Source organism: Taurulus bubalis (assembly GCF_910589615.1).
Source record: "Taurulus bubalis genome assembly, chromosome: 2".
Taxonomy (NCBI): Eukaryota; Metazoa; Chordata; class Actinopteri; order Perciformes; family Cottidae; genus Taurulus; species Taurulus bubalis.
In genome coordinates this window covers 10,459,555-10,475,989 of record NC_136590.1, presented here as the reverse complement: position 1 = coordinate 10,475,989, position 16,435 = coordinate 10,459,555, and the positions used below count along the sequence as shown (strand labels likewise).

The 16,435-nt window shown below is 45.6% G+C and overlaps 1 protein-coding gene across 2 annotated transcripts in view; it reads right to left on the bottom strand.

The window, feature by feature from the left end:
- The window catches only part of tcf7l2 (transcription factor 7 like 2), a gene marked incomplete at both ends in the record, with an annotated part of 86,159 nt that overhangs the window by 47,527 nt on the left and 22,197 nt on the right, over positions 1-16,435 (bottom strand). The window contains 2 exons of one of the 2 annotated variants that reach the window (XM_079237701.1): positions 2,076-2,135; positions 8,978-9,079. In XM_079237701.1, coding sequence (XP_079093827.1) covers positions 2,076-2,135; positions 8,978-9,079 — 162 coding nt within the window. The remainder of the gene's footprint in view (positions 1-2,075; positions 2,136-8,977; positions 9,080-16,435) is intronic. The other variant, XM_079237702.1, reaches the window with a different exon arrangement.

Below are 16,435 nucleotides of genomic sequence, written 5' to 3'. Positions count from 1 at the left end.
GCATTAACACAGAGTCTCCCCATTTCCTCAGCTGCCCTCCTGCCCCCTTCTTCTTTTCCTACATTGTTCCCCCTCCGCTTTGTGGCTCAGCTCAAACCTCAGCCCCTTCCACGCTGCTGCTGAGAGGGAAAGAAACGAGGTCACGAATCGCCTTACTCCAGCCTGCGTCCGTATGGTCACAACTCCCCTCCCCTCCCCTCCCTTCCGCACCTTCCCCTCGCAGCACCTCTCACTCAAAACCTCATTCCATCACCGTGGCCAAATCCGCCTCATCCATTCTCCCTCCTCCTCCCCCGTTTCATTTCTTCCCTCCTCTCGTCTCCACCCCCGCCCTTCCTGCGCCCTCAGCCCAGTGCTAATTGGTAAATCTGTTGAACCATGCCAGCCCCAACAATGAGACACCTGGAGTTCTGTCAAAACAAATTCCCCTGTGAAACGGCCTCCAGTGTTAATACAGTAGCGTCGGGAGCTGCCGGGTCTGTTGTCGCTCACGAGGCCGGGCCGCAGAACGGAGCCGGAAATTGCGCAAACCGGGGAAATTCACGAGTGGTTCACCGTAAATTTGATTATTTATCAACACTTCTGAACCTTGATCCTAGTTCTTTGTGCGAATGAACTATGACCAAATCACGATTACCACGTCTCTCTAAAAGCCTCCTGAGTTACGTTGTTGTTGTTTTTAATCTTCTTTCCCAGGATCCAGCCTGCAAGTCTCTGGGTTAAATGAGTTCACGTTGTCGTATGCAATCACATGAAAGTTATAACCTGACCTAGCTCTGACTACCTGTCATCTAAAACTCAAGTCACACCTTAGAAGCAACGATACTACATATACGCTGGTGTAGACAAAGGTGTGTTTGTCAGTCATACATGCAGAAAGACAGGCACACCCAACAGTGATCCTGCCAGACCTTGTCAAACAAGTTCTAGCAAAGACGCTTGTATAAGAGAAGGAGCGGAGGCCCGGCAGCAAGTCGACGAGAGGATTGTTTTTCTGTTGTTACTCATGTTTCCTTTAAATCCTCATCAACAACACCATCACATTAATAGCTATTAGCACCATAAAGCGCGATTTACCTTGTTTCTCTCTTTTCTTTTTTTGACTCGTGTTATTAACTGGCAACAATGCCCTGCAGGGTGTGTAAAATCAACAAGCAATTGATTAGTCAAACAATTCAAGCAGGCAATCCACAGAGCCATGGAGATTAATAAATTGCCCTTTGGGTATCATAATGCCAGCATCTATCCAGCTTCACACAGCTGAACGGAACAAACCAAAACAAGGCTCGCTGAAGGCCTCAGCATGTCAGCTCGCAGACTAACTTTACCTTTCAGGTCGACTTTCATTAAATTACAGTTTGTATTCAAGTGCTTTTTTAAAGGTTGCAGGACAATGACAGAGGAATCTGGACTGTCTTGTATTAGATAGCGTGCAGTGTTACTTCACTTTAAGGTTAGGTCATACATTCAGGCCCAGATGCTGTTTATAAAGACAGCGCAGCAGCTTCTCAATGAAGTACAAACACAACTAAAAGACTGCCTTCTCCTGCTGGTGGCTTGTAGGCCAATTCCAACCAACTACACCCCCAATGACTCCCAAAGCTAAACAGGTCGTTGTCATTAAACATGAACGATCCAGAGACTGAGACCGGTTAGTCATAAGACAAATAAAGTTGGCAAATAGAATCCTTAACACACAGAAATGAGTAAAGAGCCAAACAAAGATAAACAAGAAAACACCTTGACTACCCGGTGAGGCCTTCTTTTAGTGTTTCACATTTTAAGGAGGCACTTGAAATGTTTGTACCATCCAAAATATCCCTCCCCACAAACATCGTATCACCTGATTGACATTTCAGACATTAAAAAGCACACCAGCAACAAAGCAGCAGCACGGAATTATAGCACAAAGCACAACACAGCATGATTATCATTATCATTATCATCATTATCATTATCATCACCAGTATTGAGGTTATTTTTGTTTAAAATCATCAATTATCAGTTGTTAATTTGCGTGTGGAATCAGCCAAAAAAATCCAACAAGATATTTTTGGAATTCAAAGGTCTCTCACCAAATGAAATTGGTGAAGGCTCAGATCTGACTGTCCGGGGAATTCCCAGCAGAAGGGCCCCTGAAAGGCAAAGATGGATGTTCCCAAGTCACACAATTATATCAGCTCTCCATCTCTCCATCTCTCAATCCCTCTCTCTCGCTCTCTCTCTCTCTCACACACACACATACACACACATATACACACGCACACACATCTGCACACAATCCTAGCCGGCCAGGTTTTATGCAAAAGAAACATGTTCTCCCTGGAAATAATGCAGGGAGAACATGTCCCTGGCTTTTTAGTAATTTAAACTACTACCTCGTCTCTGCTGGCTCAGCATTCTCCTGGGTGCATGTTCGGCCACATTATTATTAATCTTACAGAGCTAAAATGGGAGAACACTGGCTCTGCACTGGTTACATGGCTGTTGGCACTGGCTGGCTGGTTGTTAAAACATTTTTTTCACTTTGCTAGAACATTGCATCTCCTCCCCATCCATACCTTCAAAGATGTTCAGGAGCAGTCAGTTGCTCTGGGGAGCCACTGTCACCACAAAGTTGTAGCTATCATGGTCCGACACAGAGGAGTAAATAATATCACCTGAGTGTCAGAGTCATGTGTTTCTTGATGTTAAATTATTAAGTAAATGGAAGTAAGAAAGTGTGCCGACTACGGGTCCCCAGAGCAGTCATGTCTGCTATTTGCATCGCTTCACTGTGTGCACTAAAGCTGAAGCTGTGAACTGCTTAGTCTTACTAGCTGGTTAAATCCAAGTGTCTTCAGAGGAGGAGGGATTCAGAGGTTAACCTGGCAGATCTGTACCTACTGCTCGGAAGAGCAGAAATTCAGATATTACATCTTTGTTAGAAATGTCAGGAGATGATAGAGGACAGGGGAAGGAAGAAAGAGGAGGAAAATAAGGAAAGGGAGTTATTGATTTCCTAAGGAAGAAAGGACATGCTAGTGGAAGTCTCAGAACATGAGGAGAAACGCAACAGGGCATTTAGTTTACTGAAGGGCTCCGAGACCTAAGAGCTACTGCGCAAGTCGCTTCCTCTGCAACAAGATCACTGGGTTCTATTTGTACTTGTGCTTGACCCCGGGGCCAGCTAGATAACTTTTCATAACAGCTATGCAGTAAACACTGTGATTATTGGTGAAACACACACACACACACACACACACACACACACACACACACACACACACACACACACACTTACAGATACAGATATGTATAATCCTTTTAAATGTGCATGTCCAACACAGAGTCACACATCCCTGGGGTAGTTTAAGTTGACAGAGGTTATTCAACGGTCAAATAACACAGCAAGGAAAAATAGACGACAATACCCTAGAGCTATTTACACACACAAAAACGAACACAGTCAATACAAAGAACTGCTGTTCACATTTCCTACAGTAAAATGTTGTAATGGAGAGGCTCTATTACGATGTTCTTCGCACATTCAATGTATTATTTAAGTTATTTAACCCAAAGGACAGTTTATCAGGAACCTTCACTTTCAAATGTTTCGGGGTTCTGTTAAGTCCATAAAGTAGCGAAAAGACTCTTGAGTCATTCCGCGGTTTTGTTGCTGACTAAGCCAACACTGAGTGGATTGTCTGTGGGAACAAGCGTCCGTCCAGACTGCCGGACGGACACAATGACTGAGGTGCTCTCATCTTCACTGTCACAGTTCCCAGGCCTGACGCCACGTCTCGATGGCCTCAGATTTTGGCCCGAGCCGATGATGTAACCGTGACCCCTCGAACAAACGTCTTGTCTGGAGAAGACAGTGAGCTACGGCTGACCGGCACAATGACCTCTGTCTGAGGTCTGGATCGCGTGCCCGAAAGAGCAGAAATCTCCAATCGCGATGGCACTTGTAAATTAAGATAATGATACGGTAAATTCGATTGAGAAATATCAATCCTATATGCCAAAAAGTGGCCACAGCAATGAATAAATACATTTGTGCAGTATGGGCTTCCTCTTGCAGCAAAGGTTAAGGGTGGATGGATGCATGCGCAGAAGGAAGACAAAAGCGGGGGAGAGGTTATTTGGAAAAAGCGGCGCAGTTTAAGGTCGGCATAAGCCAGGATAGAGAAAGCCTTCTAGGTAAAGCCTATGGACAGTGTGTGGGTGGTGCCTGCTGACCATGGGGTCGCTCATTAACAGCTGAGGAGGCCAGGCATCCCAGAGTTCTTGGCAATTGTTTGGCTAGCCCAGGTGCATGGCCCATTCAGACCACAGGAAGCCCCCTTTATCCCCATTACTCGAAAATGGACAGCGACACGGTCAAGGAAGGTGAATGTGATCCCGGACGCGTCTTTTCTAACACAAACCGAGAGCCGCATGCCCATCCAGTCCTCTGGCCCATTGTCGGGATCCACAGAGTCATTGTGGCGTTTCTTTTCTGAATGCCTGGCTATTTTGTTTTTGTTTTTTTAATAATAATCAAAAACACGTCAGCGCTTTCAACAAAAGCCTCTCTCCAGAACACATTCTTCAGGGGAAACAAGACTGAATGGGAATAAAATAAGTATGTTCAGGAGTTGTAAAGGCTAAGGTGGGAGGTCTTGCAGGCCATAAAAATGGCCAGATTCCATCACTTCCTCCACACTAATTACCATACACTTGGAGCAAGTGCCCTCCCTCTCTTCATCCCTGTGCCCATGCTTCACTACCTCTGACACGCACGCACACACAATAACGCACAGTGAGGCGCAGTTGGGAAATGGTTAACACTCCAGCCGTCCCCTGCTGCCAGTGAAAGCCCACCAAACAATGGAGACATTGTTCAGCCAGGACGAGGCTGTAGACTCTAAGGCTGTGTGAGCGTGCGTATGCACGTGAATGTCAGGAAAGTAGTTTGTGTGCGTGTGAGTGTGTGAGTGTGTGAGTGTGTGTGTGTGTCTCTGTGTATATGCTCTTAACATTTGCACGTTTCTGCCCCAATTCCCAGAACGGTAAATTCAGAAACGTGATTCAATAAGAATGACTTCCATTTTAAATACTTTAATTACTGTTCTGTTGATTATAAGAAAAAGCTTGATCAAATGACTGTGAGATGAGATGGTTTAATACCTTTCAGTCAAACGATGTCATGATGATATTAGCAACATGAGCCTGGACTCCTGCTGAGTCCCTTACTGCACTATTGTTGATGCTATCAACACACTCGCATGTTAAGTACTGGATTTACAAAACAATCTGGTATTGTATATTGTGTTACTGGGTCAGTAATCACTGTCTAAATAATAGAAGTGGAAAAACACAACAACATACACTCTCACACCACTTCCTAAATTTGGCCACCCGCTTCAAGCTGATTCCACAAAGTCTCTCTCTCAAGTCCACAATGTCAAATTAAAACATCACAATAAAAAGGCAAGTTGACAAAGCCAGGACTGTTTAGGATCCTTCCCTCAGGAGCTGTGTGCGGCATGAAAAAAATGTTTCTTGGACTCTCTGCCTCAAAAAATACACATCAATAGGTGGATAAATATTGAATAACTTTCAGCCAATGGCATAAAAGTTCAGCGGCGGCAGGTTTTGAGGCTGCCTGCGGGGTGGTCAGGCACTTCAAAGGGTCCCGCCTGGCCCCCTTTGAGGGCATGGTAAACAGGGGCATACAGCGCGCCCTCAGAAAGACCAGACTGCGTGAGGTCACTTCCCCTTTTTTCGGCTGATCCTCTCGCATTTCACCTCGCCTTAGCCTTCTAGTCAGAAATGAGACCGTCTGTCTGCATGTCCGTCCCTGTCCATCTCTCCTCCAACTCCAACAACTTTGTCAGAGGCCTTATCGACAGCCATCTACGCCTTTCCCTCTATCTCTCACTGTCTTTCCATTGTTGTTTCAACTGTCTCAGGGTCACTTGGGCTTCAGATTGCTGTTATCTAGCAGGCCGATCCACGGCTTCTTATCACGACCAATGTAGACAGGCAGAGATCAAGGCGCCTGGAGTGTTTCTTCGCATTTGTAAACAAAAAGAAACTACCGTTTATGGCCGGATTTATTGATAAGGAGATCACGTACCGGAACATGCTGGCCTACAACTTCTGGTATATAAAAAAAAAGGCTTGACTGATTGAGTGACACCAGCGGGAGTCCGTGTGAGGTTATCATTGGCATTCACAATGCTGTCCACAGTAATCTGTCTTTTCTATATGTACAACAGCCAGTATGATGCAAACCAGGGAAACATTCAATCACACTTCCCTCTCAGTCAGAGGTGGATGCCGGAGCGGGATGGCAGGAGCAGCAACTATACAAGCTGCATTTCACATTCAATTTGATCACTCGGTGCTAACAGCGAGATGTGTGCCTATGCAGCGATGCTGCAATTCCTCTGATCTTACCAGCCTGTGTGTATTCTATCAAACAGATCACACTAGGGCTGGGCAATACGACCACAAATATTACAATATATTCTCTCATATTGATCAGTGTCAGTACTAATCACCATGTCAGTTTAATAGGGCTCCCTCTGCTCCATTCTGCTTTTTGCCTTCTGCTTAGAACTAAAGCTTGAAGAACGAAAGAAACCAGAAGGTTCATTAAAATTTCAGAAACTGAGTTATTTAGCATCAAATCCAACTGTTTTTGGTTTGTTTTTTTACCCTGCAAAGACACCTTTAGAATTTGGACGAGTCTCTTAACTTAAGTTTTAGTAATGGCTAAAATTGCAGAAACCTGAGATCCCCATCATGACCAAATTCAACACTTTATCTTTGGCCCAAGTCCTATCTGTGCTGAAAAATAGAATTACAATGACCTAATATAATGTGAATGTCAGTCACTTTTTATATCAACATGTTTGTTTTTACATTATGCTAATCTATCACTTATCACCCATTTTTGCATAATCTTTTCATATAATTCACACATTGTGTGGTTGTGAATGGATCTGTACTTCAGCAATGTGCAAAGCGTATTGTTTCCATCTGACTGCTTGTCCATCTTTGTTGTTTCAAGTTTGTTTTCGCCCCACAGCCACTTTTGTGTTTTGGTGTTGCCTCTTTGTTCCCAGCCTGTTAGTGTTGCATGCCTGACTGTTTGTATTAGGCTACAACTAGATAGAGCAAAAAAATAGATGCTTGAATTTGTTGTTGCCAAAATAAAAAAGTGCAAAGAATATAGAGCAATGTAATATAAAAACATACGTACAGGAATGTCTATAAAATGACGCCATTAGTGTTGTTGTGAGAAGTTGGAGCTATAACCATTACACTTTACTGGTGTTCTCAAACTTCCTTTAAAAGGGAACCGTACAGCAGGAGTTTAGCTGGATGTGAGGTGGTAAGTATTTACAGCCATATGACTCATAGCAGGATAAAACCGCAAGTATTTACCTGCAGCTTTTGCTGCCTACGACCAGTTTAATGACTTCATAGGAGTTGGGACTCTTTTCTCAGCGTCTCTTAAAATAACAGAGTAAGAAGAGGCCCCTGAACTCTTTGGTATAAAAATAACACGAGCATCGCAGGGAAAGATAAGGAGGGCCTAAGCTGGGCTTGTTTTGTTCAGAATAACGCTGTCATCGCTAGCTCTTTGTCTTAAATGCAACTTTTGACAAGGTTTCTGTTTCAAATAAACAGCCTTGTCGACTCCTGCTATTTTAGGACGTGCTTAACTTAAATGGGCAAAATAGCAACGAGGCTTCGGCTTGCCAACTTTCGAGTGTCTGTTGGAGATGGTATTTATTACAGACCATAAAAGTAACTGAACTGATCAAATGTCAAAAGTGACTCAGAGGGACACTCTGTCTTGACGGTGTAATTTGTGTGATAAAAAAATCATTGCTTCCCTCTGTGTGAGCTCCATGACGACTGCTAACTGTGTTGTTGCACAGAGTGCATAAACAAAAAAGGGTCAGCCGTGTATTATTAGCCCCAGCGCTGAGCGGCTACCACAGGAGTTGTTATATTCATGAGCACCCAAACTTGGAAAGCTTCTTCGTCTAAAATCATTAGCCGCATTTCAAATGTTCTATTTCCACAACATTATGTAGATGATGTCGATGCCCGACTCCAAAACAAAAGTAACAACTGCGTCCAATAATGGCCCCAGGCCTCCACGATCACCTCGCTAATTCTGCTCGATCCCCACACTCATTGATTTTCCTGGCTCACTCGCCCTGTGACCACATACGTACACCTCCATATGTTCAACCTTTCCGCTGACCTCCTGAAAACTTTATGCCTCTAGTTAACTACTAAGTTCACGTTAATGTGTTCACTCTAGGGCTGCTTGCCTCTTAGATATTGACATGCCTGGGGTGGATGCTATGTTATGTGTGTGTATGTGTGTACTGCGTATGCCCCTATGGCTGACCAGCCAACTCTCCTGCCAGACTTCTCCAACTCCATGGATAGGGTAATCAATGTTGAAGAAACGCCCACACTTCCCCTCAAAAACGAGATATTAGCAACCCAGCATTAGCTCATTCTTGGGAAGAAAAAAAGTTGTCAACATAAGGCTCGTTTTCCATAAACTTCCAGCTCAGTACAGGCCGGGCTGGTTCATCCTTTTCTCTGGGATCACTGTCCAAAGAATAACTGCTGCACCGTGGCGTCCGGCTCCTGAAAACTCGCTAACAGACAAAAGCTCTACTCTCTGAGATCCACACAACAACTTCCATTGTCAGAATTTGCACGTATAACAAGATTACAAGATTATATAAAAACTGGCTGGGCGTGTTAGTGACTGATTTAAGGGTAAATGCAAACAAATGTGCATTTTTTTTTTCAACCAAAACATCTATTAATGGGGAAAATGGGAGAGCTTTAACGCTGAAGACGTTTTCAGGATGGACGAGAGAGGAAAAGCAGGGTGTGTGTGTCTTTCTGTCATGAATAAGGGCAGAAGAGCTGGTGAAAGAAGAAAAGTATCGGGCGGAGTGTTACTTACAACAATGTGTGCCGGTGACGGGGACCGGGCATCTTTAAGTGCTTGTCTACTTTGAAGAGCTCCTTGTTGAACATCTAGCAGGGGCCATTTCATCTGTAGGTACTGAATGGTAGAAAGGAAACAGAATGGAAAGAAACAAACAAAACATGTTAACAATGCAGAAACCAAAAAAAATAACAAATTAAAAAAAGACAAAAAGGGAAGACGACATTTCTTGACAGGTGTGTGGGTGTGAAAACTCAAAAACATGGAAAAGCAAATAAAGATCTTAAGGCGGATGGTGGATGGGGTGAAGATGCATGTGTCTGAGCGTCCAGCAGGAGTGCACACGGTGGCCGTGTTAACCAAATTATTACACACTTTAGGAAATGTACTGCACAAAACTATTTTGGGGGGTAGCCAGGCATCTACATCGAGTGAGCATAAAAAAAGGGGGGGATGGGCGGGGGGAGCGATATTTCCTTTTAAAAAGTAGCTGACAGATGACTTTGGATTACATAAAGTCACTAATTTGGAGTTGGGGGAGAGCAGAGGTTAAAGGTACTGTACACGGCTCATGGCCTTAAGATGACCTAATGTCATAAATGTGACTGTTGTCAGACTTTTATTGGAACCCATAAAGAGGTTAAAGCGTGGCGTCTCACCACGCTCCTCTGGGGCTAAACCTCCTGACTGCTCCCATAAATGATTGACTTGGCCTCTATTAGAAGTCTCTCTCTCTCTCTCTCTCGCTCTCTCTCACACACACCCACACACGCACGCACAACCGCACACACACAGAGAAAGACAGATAAGCAGAAACAAGGGTCATGAGAAACATCTGTCTATGTTATAAACTGGGTGGAGTCCATTTAATTTGATGACATGTGCCGTGTTAACTGTTAACTTAAATGGTGTATTACCTAAAATATTCAATTCCCGCCCGTCCCTGTCATCAGAAAAAAACTTTGCACAGATTCATATGAAAATGAATTGATAGCACAAAATTCTCTGTGGATTCTGGGCAGCTATTGGCTGCCTGGTGTTGACCTTGCTGTAGTATGTGGCCCGGACTCTGCTTGTCAATGTCACTGCCACCTAGTTTGAGGGAAATAGGTCACAGCAGCTGTTTCGGCTCTGAGGCCTTTGGAATGGGTAAAGTACTAGAAGGTGAAGAGCCGGAAAGCACATGAAGAGGGGAAACTACTGAGTTACATTACATTCAAATATTGCCCTCATTGGCCACCTAGGTGGTGTCCTTGGTGTAACCTTGGTGCCATAGATACTTCAATTGGTACCACAAAGGCAGTCATGTAAAATGAGCCTTCATATGAGCTGCTCTGTTACACACCAGATATTCCCTTAAAGGAGTCTGACAGGTGAACTTGAACTTGGATCTGTGCCGATGACGCCGCGTGGACATAAACCCTTCAACATGATCAAGAAATCTGAATTCTCCTTTCCACATGTTCAGAGTGAGGTGCTCCACTTCAATATGCTTTCTGAACCCTATTCAGTCATATTGCATGAGCGATTGACATCATGTCGTTCTTTGCAATAATACCCCCGGAAAAGAAAGTTTTTGCCGGTTTATAAATTATAACTTAATTGCAATCGTCATCCAATCCTCTAAAACGAGAGTGTTGCCATCCAGTAATGGCTAGTTTGTACGCATGTCTGAGGCTGTGTGTGTGTGTGTGTGTGTGTCAGAGATGGTCAGAGAGTGAGTGTGCCGCGACCCTTCCTGAGACTGTGTCTAAATCAGTGGTAATTAGCGAGGAGTTCACTGTGGGGTGCCTGCCAGTGGTAGACGCTGGAGGGAGTTATTGACTCCACGTCCTCGGTTACAGCCCGCGTAAGGAAAAAAGAAACACTTTGCTTCCTGGTCTTTCTCCACCACTACCATGCATTTATGACCCCAAGACGGGTTTTATTGCTAAAAAAACTGGATTTGTTTATGCTTGTTTGTATGTCCTGAGAGTGGAAAAAGGTAAAGGTTGTTAAAAAACTCCAGAGATGAGGTCTTGTGGGTTTTTTATGGACCCCCCACACTGGGTATTAATTGCCATGGAGGGGGGAGAGAGGAGGAGAAGCGGTGGGAGGGGGTGGTTGTAGCAGTTAAAGAGGAAGAAGAGAGTGACGGGGCTGCTGTCATGTATGAGGTAATTCAAGACAGTGTCCATTGGTGCCAGGGGGGGCTAGAAGACGGGGCAATGCTCGGGAGAGGGGTGGTGGTGGTGGGGGGGGATTGTAAATCCAGTCATGGGAAAGTCCTGCCATTGCGTGTGCACACATGCTCACACATGCAAATATTCAAACGCAGCTGCAGCCGGGGAAGGGGTCGAGCGAGAGGACATTCTGAGTAGGTGGGTAAGGAGCGTGAAGGTGACACCCCTGAGTGTGGTGGAGAGACACTGAAAGACAGCAGCGAGAGGGAGGGTGGCGCAGCGCATGCCCTTACAAGTGGCTCCACTTCAGGCCTGCTATTGCAAATGTTCTCACAGACTAATCTCTCCTGCAGGTTTTACAAGCATGCCAAGGAAAACGGAGCCCTGGCAAGTGCCCCGCTTTCCAACCCCCCCGGCCTCCTTCCTCTTCCTCCGCCAGCCCGCCTGCCCTGCTAACCGACGCACCGCCTGGGCTTGAGTAGGCCGTGACCTCTGACCCCTCTCTGTTGCTCCAAGCCCCTCCCTGCGACCTGAAAACTCTCCCGCTATGAGGGGGGCCCCCCGGGTAACTCAAGAGCCATTCCAAAGTGACAAATTGCTCCGGAGTTCCAGGATAACTCTCTCCTCTCCTCTGTCTCTCTTCCTGCCCCCCCCCCACACACACACACACACACACCCACACACAAACACGCCCCCCTTTACAGACCCCCAACCTGTAAGAGCCATCCAGTGACTGCTGCAGCAGACGGCCTCTCCCCTCTCCCTTTCAGCCTCCCCCTTTTCTCTGCCGCTACCCTGCGCCCCTCCTCGCCCGGCCAGCCCCACAATGGGAGCTGAATGACTCAATTGTCTCTGATGAAGTGAAAGACAAGGGAGTCCTCTAAATCCTTACAGAGGGATGAACTCCCTCTCACTGTTCCGTTCTCCGTGTCCTCCGCTGCTTTCCCAAGCACAAGAAGGGAGTCAGTGGTTTACAAGGGCTATGACTAATGATTATTTTAATTTTTTTTTTTTTTATCTATTAACAATTTTGTCGTTAAAATCCGCCAGAAAGCATGCCTCTTCCTCGAGCCCAAGGTCCCGAGGGGATGTCTTCAAATTACTTTTCTTGTTTGACCAACAGTCCAAAAGCAAAAAGTAGACAGAATCAAGTCACTTTGGCATTTCTCTCGAACCGGATTGACAAAACACTCTGTTGATCAATTAATCCGCTACTTGTTTCGGCACTTATATTTTTACTATATGTTCGAGCAGGTGCTTGCTATTTGCACGCTGGACTACTCACCCGTGTGAGTTACTGCTGCTGCACCGAGGTCTGGCATGTCCTGAGTTACAGAGCGTTAACCCAGATCCACACTGACTGTCATCACAATGAAAACAAGCTGGGGCCCTGGTCCCGCTGTCACAGCTCGTGGCAGTGGAGAAGCAGGCCGGAGACAACTGAAGGGGCATCCTGAGCGCTCACACATCATCCTCACACGTCTGCACACCACCGCCTCTCGCCACTGGTTGTTACGAATTCAACAAGCTGGCACAGAAGCAATTTGGCCTAAAACCTGGCACCGGTGCTAGACTCTGATCCGCCCAAATATAAACCATTTTTCCCACATCCTATCAAACATTAACCAAACGTCAATACAAACTATTGACAAAGAATGGGGGGGGGGTACTTTACTCATACATTTTGTAGTGAGAATGACGGACACAGATAGTGCAGGATTGCTCTGGCAGCATCTGGTCAGCAACCAGCTCCTTTTCCATCAAGCCCCCATCTAATGTGTTTATCACATGCGGCCTGGCGGCTGGAGCAGCAGCCACCGCACGGCTTGTTCGTTTTGTTTTGGATTAAGAGCAGAAGGCTTCAGACCAATCAAACAAACAGAGCTCATTATGTGCCAAATGTGGCTTCTAAACACTGGTCCACTTTCCAGCAGGGGACCATGGGACAGATGATGAGGACCACTGGGGCTCCATCAGGCATCCCAGCCATGTGAGCAATGCGAGAAAGGAGGGGAGACAGGCAGAGGCCGACAGACAGACAGACAGACAGACAGACAGACAGACAGACAGCCAGAGAGCAGCTTGGGTTTAGAATTTAGCATATGGATACTGGGTGTTGCTCTAGAGAGTCCAGCAGATCTTCGACCCATCTGTGGCAGCCTCGTATAACAGACATGACATAGCTCTCCAAAGTCGTCATCGGCGGCGTACACATGTAACACATGTGCATTCACAGCGACTTCCCCTCCTCCCCCTCCACATACTGTACATGCTTACTCACCCATTCACACCTGAACAACAACGCTCGCCCACATTTGAGCGCACTCTGGTCGACAGGCCCGGCAGCTCCTCTGGGAGAGCGCTCAGAGATGGGATTGACAGCTTGCAGATTACACCAATCAGACCGCTATACTAAAGAGCTTTATTTAAGTCTGAAATGATCAAGGCTGGTAAGAGGAGCCCATTCAAAGCTCTGCAAGTAAACTGCACCGAGCTTAAGAGATTAGTCATCCAGTTTGACTACAATTTTATCCCTTTAAAAACGAGAGCTGAGCATATTGTCTTGATCTGTTGCGGATATTGCCGGCACTCACAGGTGCAAACGAAAAGGAGCAAGCACGTGCTTTTTACAAAACACATTTGTTATGTAATTTGTCATTTTCCTGTAAATGAGGCAGGGAGATGCGTAGTACGACGCAGACCCTTTGAAATCCCCCTGGTTAAAAGAGAGATCCCCAGCCCGCTCAGCTGTGTGATGCATTGTTGGGTCTGTTTCTGTGGACCTGTCTGTGGAGGAAGGACTTTACTGTATAGCGAATTCAGTATCATAACATATTGACAAAATTGGGAGAAAGTTAGCAGACACAAGAGCGCCCATCACGACTGCTTTGGTTCTACTAATGCACATTTTATGAGTTGATATTAAAGAAGAAGAAAAAACACACCCCACCTGCTCTAATAGCCAGAGGCATTTTGCAACCAGGAAAATAAAAGTGAAATGTGGGAAGGCCTGGGGTTTGTGTGCCCTGGGGCGGGAAGGGGTCCGCTGGGCCCATATTTACTCCAAAGCCAGAACCGCTTGGGGGTTCCACTGGCCCCGACAGCACTGGGGCCGCCGACCTGACCCAAAGCCTCCCCTCCTCACCTCATCTACCACTACTCCATTTGCCAACTCTCTCCACCTCAATCTCCCCTTCTTTCTCTTTCTTGCAGAAAAAAACAAAAATAAAAACATGGAGAATGTGCACATGACCTCTCCCTCCTCTCCATCAAACTCAGACTTTACTCACCGCTTAATATGAGGCTATATGAACAGACTCGTGAAGGTACTGTTGCTCATAACATCTCATCTTCGACAAAAAAAAGTGTCTTTGTTTTTTTAACTGATCTGTTTGCCATCCTTTCTTAACACTTAATTCCATGAACACTTGACTTTTTATCAAGCCTGTTCTGGAAGTTAGTTTCGCTCCCTTAAACACTGGTTCACGAGATAAGTATGGCTTTGCTCCGACACTGTTTACTGAGCAAGTGTGGACAAATGTGCTGTTCAAACACCAGCTGATTGACCGGAAAGTTTCAAAGGATTGCGCAACACGTAGCTGACGGAATGTGTCTCCAACAATCCCAAGGAGACAACCGTTTCCCACTTGTCAAAACGTTTAGCAAAAATGTACCTTTAATTAAAGAATGAAAATGATGACAGACTATGGTAGAAGACTACACGCACACCTGGATGCACATGTGTTCTCAAAGGAAGTGTGAGGGTGACATGATGGCGATCCAGAACACACCGACTTCTCAACAAGCCTCAGAAAGTAAACAGCGTTCCATTTCTGACTTTCGCGCCCCCTCTCCCCTTCCCCACTGTCCCTCTCCCTGGGTCATTACGAGTGCCTGTTGGCTGCTCTATAAATATTGTGGCAGGGAGGGTGAAGGCCAGCAGGAGCTGGCTGGTCTTCCGTCAGCCCCGCTAATGAACAGGCGCTCTGGCACCTTTAGCATCAGGCTCTGCTTCCAGGTGCTTCTCCTGCTTCTTCTATATGAGTGACTATTCCCCTTTCTTTCTTTGCCTTTACTCGGGCAGGAACACGACTATGACCACTGGGGTGACACACTGCGTTATATGTTGTGAAACTGGCAGTTCTTATAATTGCAGTGTCATAAGTGCAGCGTAATCGAGATGTCCTATTTACTCTTGTTTGTATTAAGTGAAATTACTCGTCAATACGCCCTAGTCTTGTTAGTAAAGGCTCAAATTTAAAATATCTGGATGCAAAGTGCTCAGTTATAAAATAGCAAACGATGAAGCAAATTTTGATACTAAAACATAATTTATGTTACTGTTAAAAACTACTTTTTGTATAAAGGTGCTTTATGCAATCACCAACATAATAAAGTTCTACTTTCCTTCTTATGAAGATTGTCAAGTCATCCGTGAAACAGGATATCTAGATGTGCTTATTCAAAAGGCAACTGGATTGACTGGTTTAGTCCTGAGAACATTTTGTCAATTATTAATTATGAGTAATAAACATTGTGGATGAGCGTTTACACGTCTTCACAATTAAAACTGAAAATACAGTGAAACACATTGTTGTTGTGGTAGAGGACCCACAGCTCAGTGGAAGTAGGCTGATGGATCGGCAGGCCAAAGATCAGGACCTGGACCTTCCTGGTTTGGAATCTCGTACACACTGACCTACTTACAGGCTACACGGGAGGTGAACAGGCACGTCTGCAGGAATAGGTGTGTCTGAGCCCCTTACGCAAGGCCAGGCCAGGGGGTAGGAGGAGAAGAGGTTGGGCAACTCATGCACACACTATATGCGTACCTTTGTTTGCAGGAAGCAGGGTTTGGGCCGTGGAGAGGAGAGTGGAGTTAAAAAGGTGAACAGCAGCTGAGCTCTGCTGAGGGAGAAAAAGTAAGCTGATTGCAGCGCCCACGTTCTGCTGGAGAACGCTGTATTTGGTATTGTGCTGGAGGAGAGCTGAACGCTGCCCTTGATGTTGGGCGTCTGGTTTTGTTCTGCGAGAGTTCACTATGAATTAGTTAAACGGTAGACTGGATATAAGGAAGCCATGAAACATGCCTCAGAGGGAGAGAATGTGTACACTCTCAGGCTTCACAAAGACTTCCGATATAGTGAAAACACTATACGCTATCACACAATTCCACCTACGCATAGTTATCAATCAGAAAGCATTATGTTGAAGGCGTCACACACACACACACACACACACACACACACACATACCAACAGGCAATTAATCTTCACAAAAGCATCATACGAAACCAACAAACAGCCAGTCT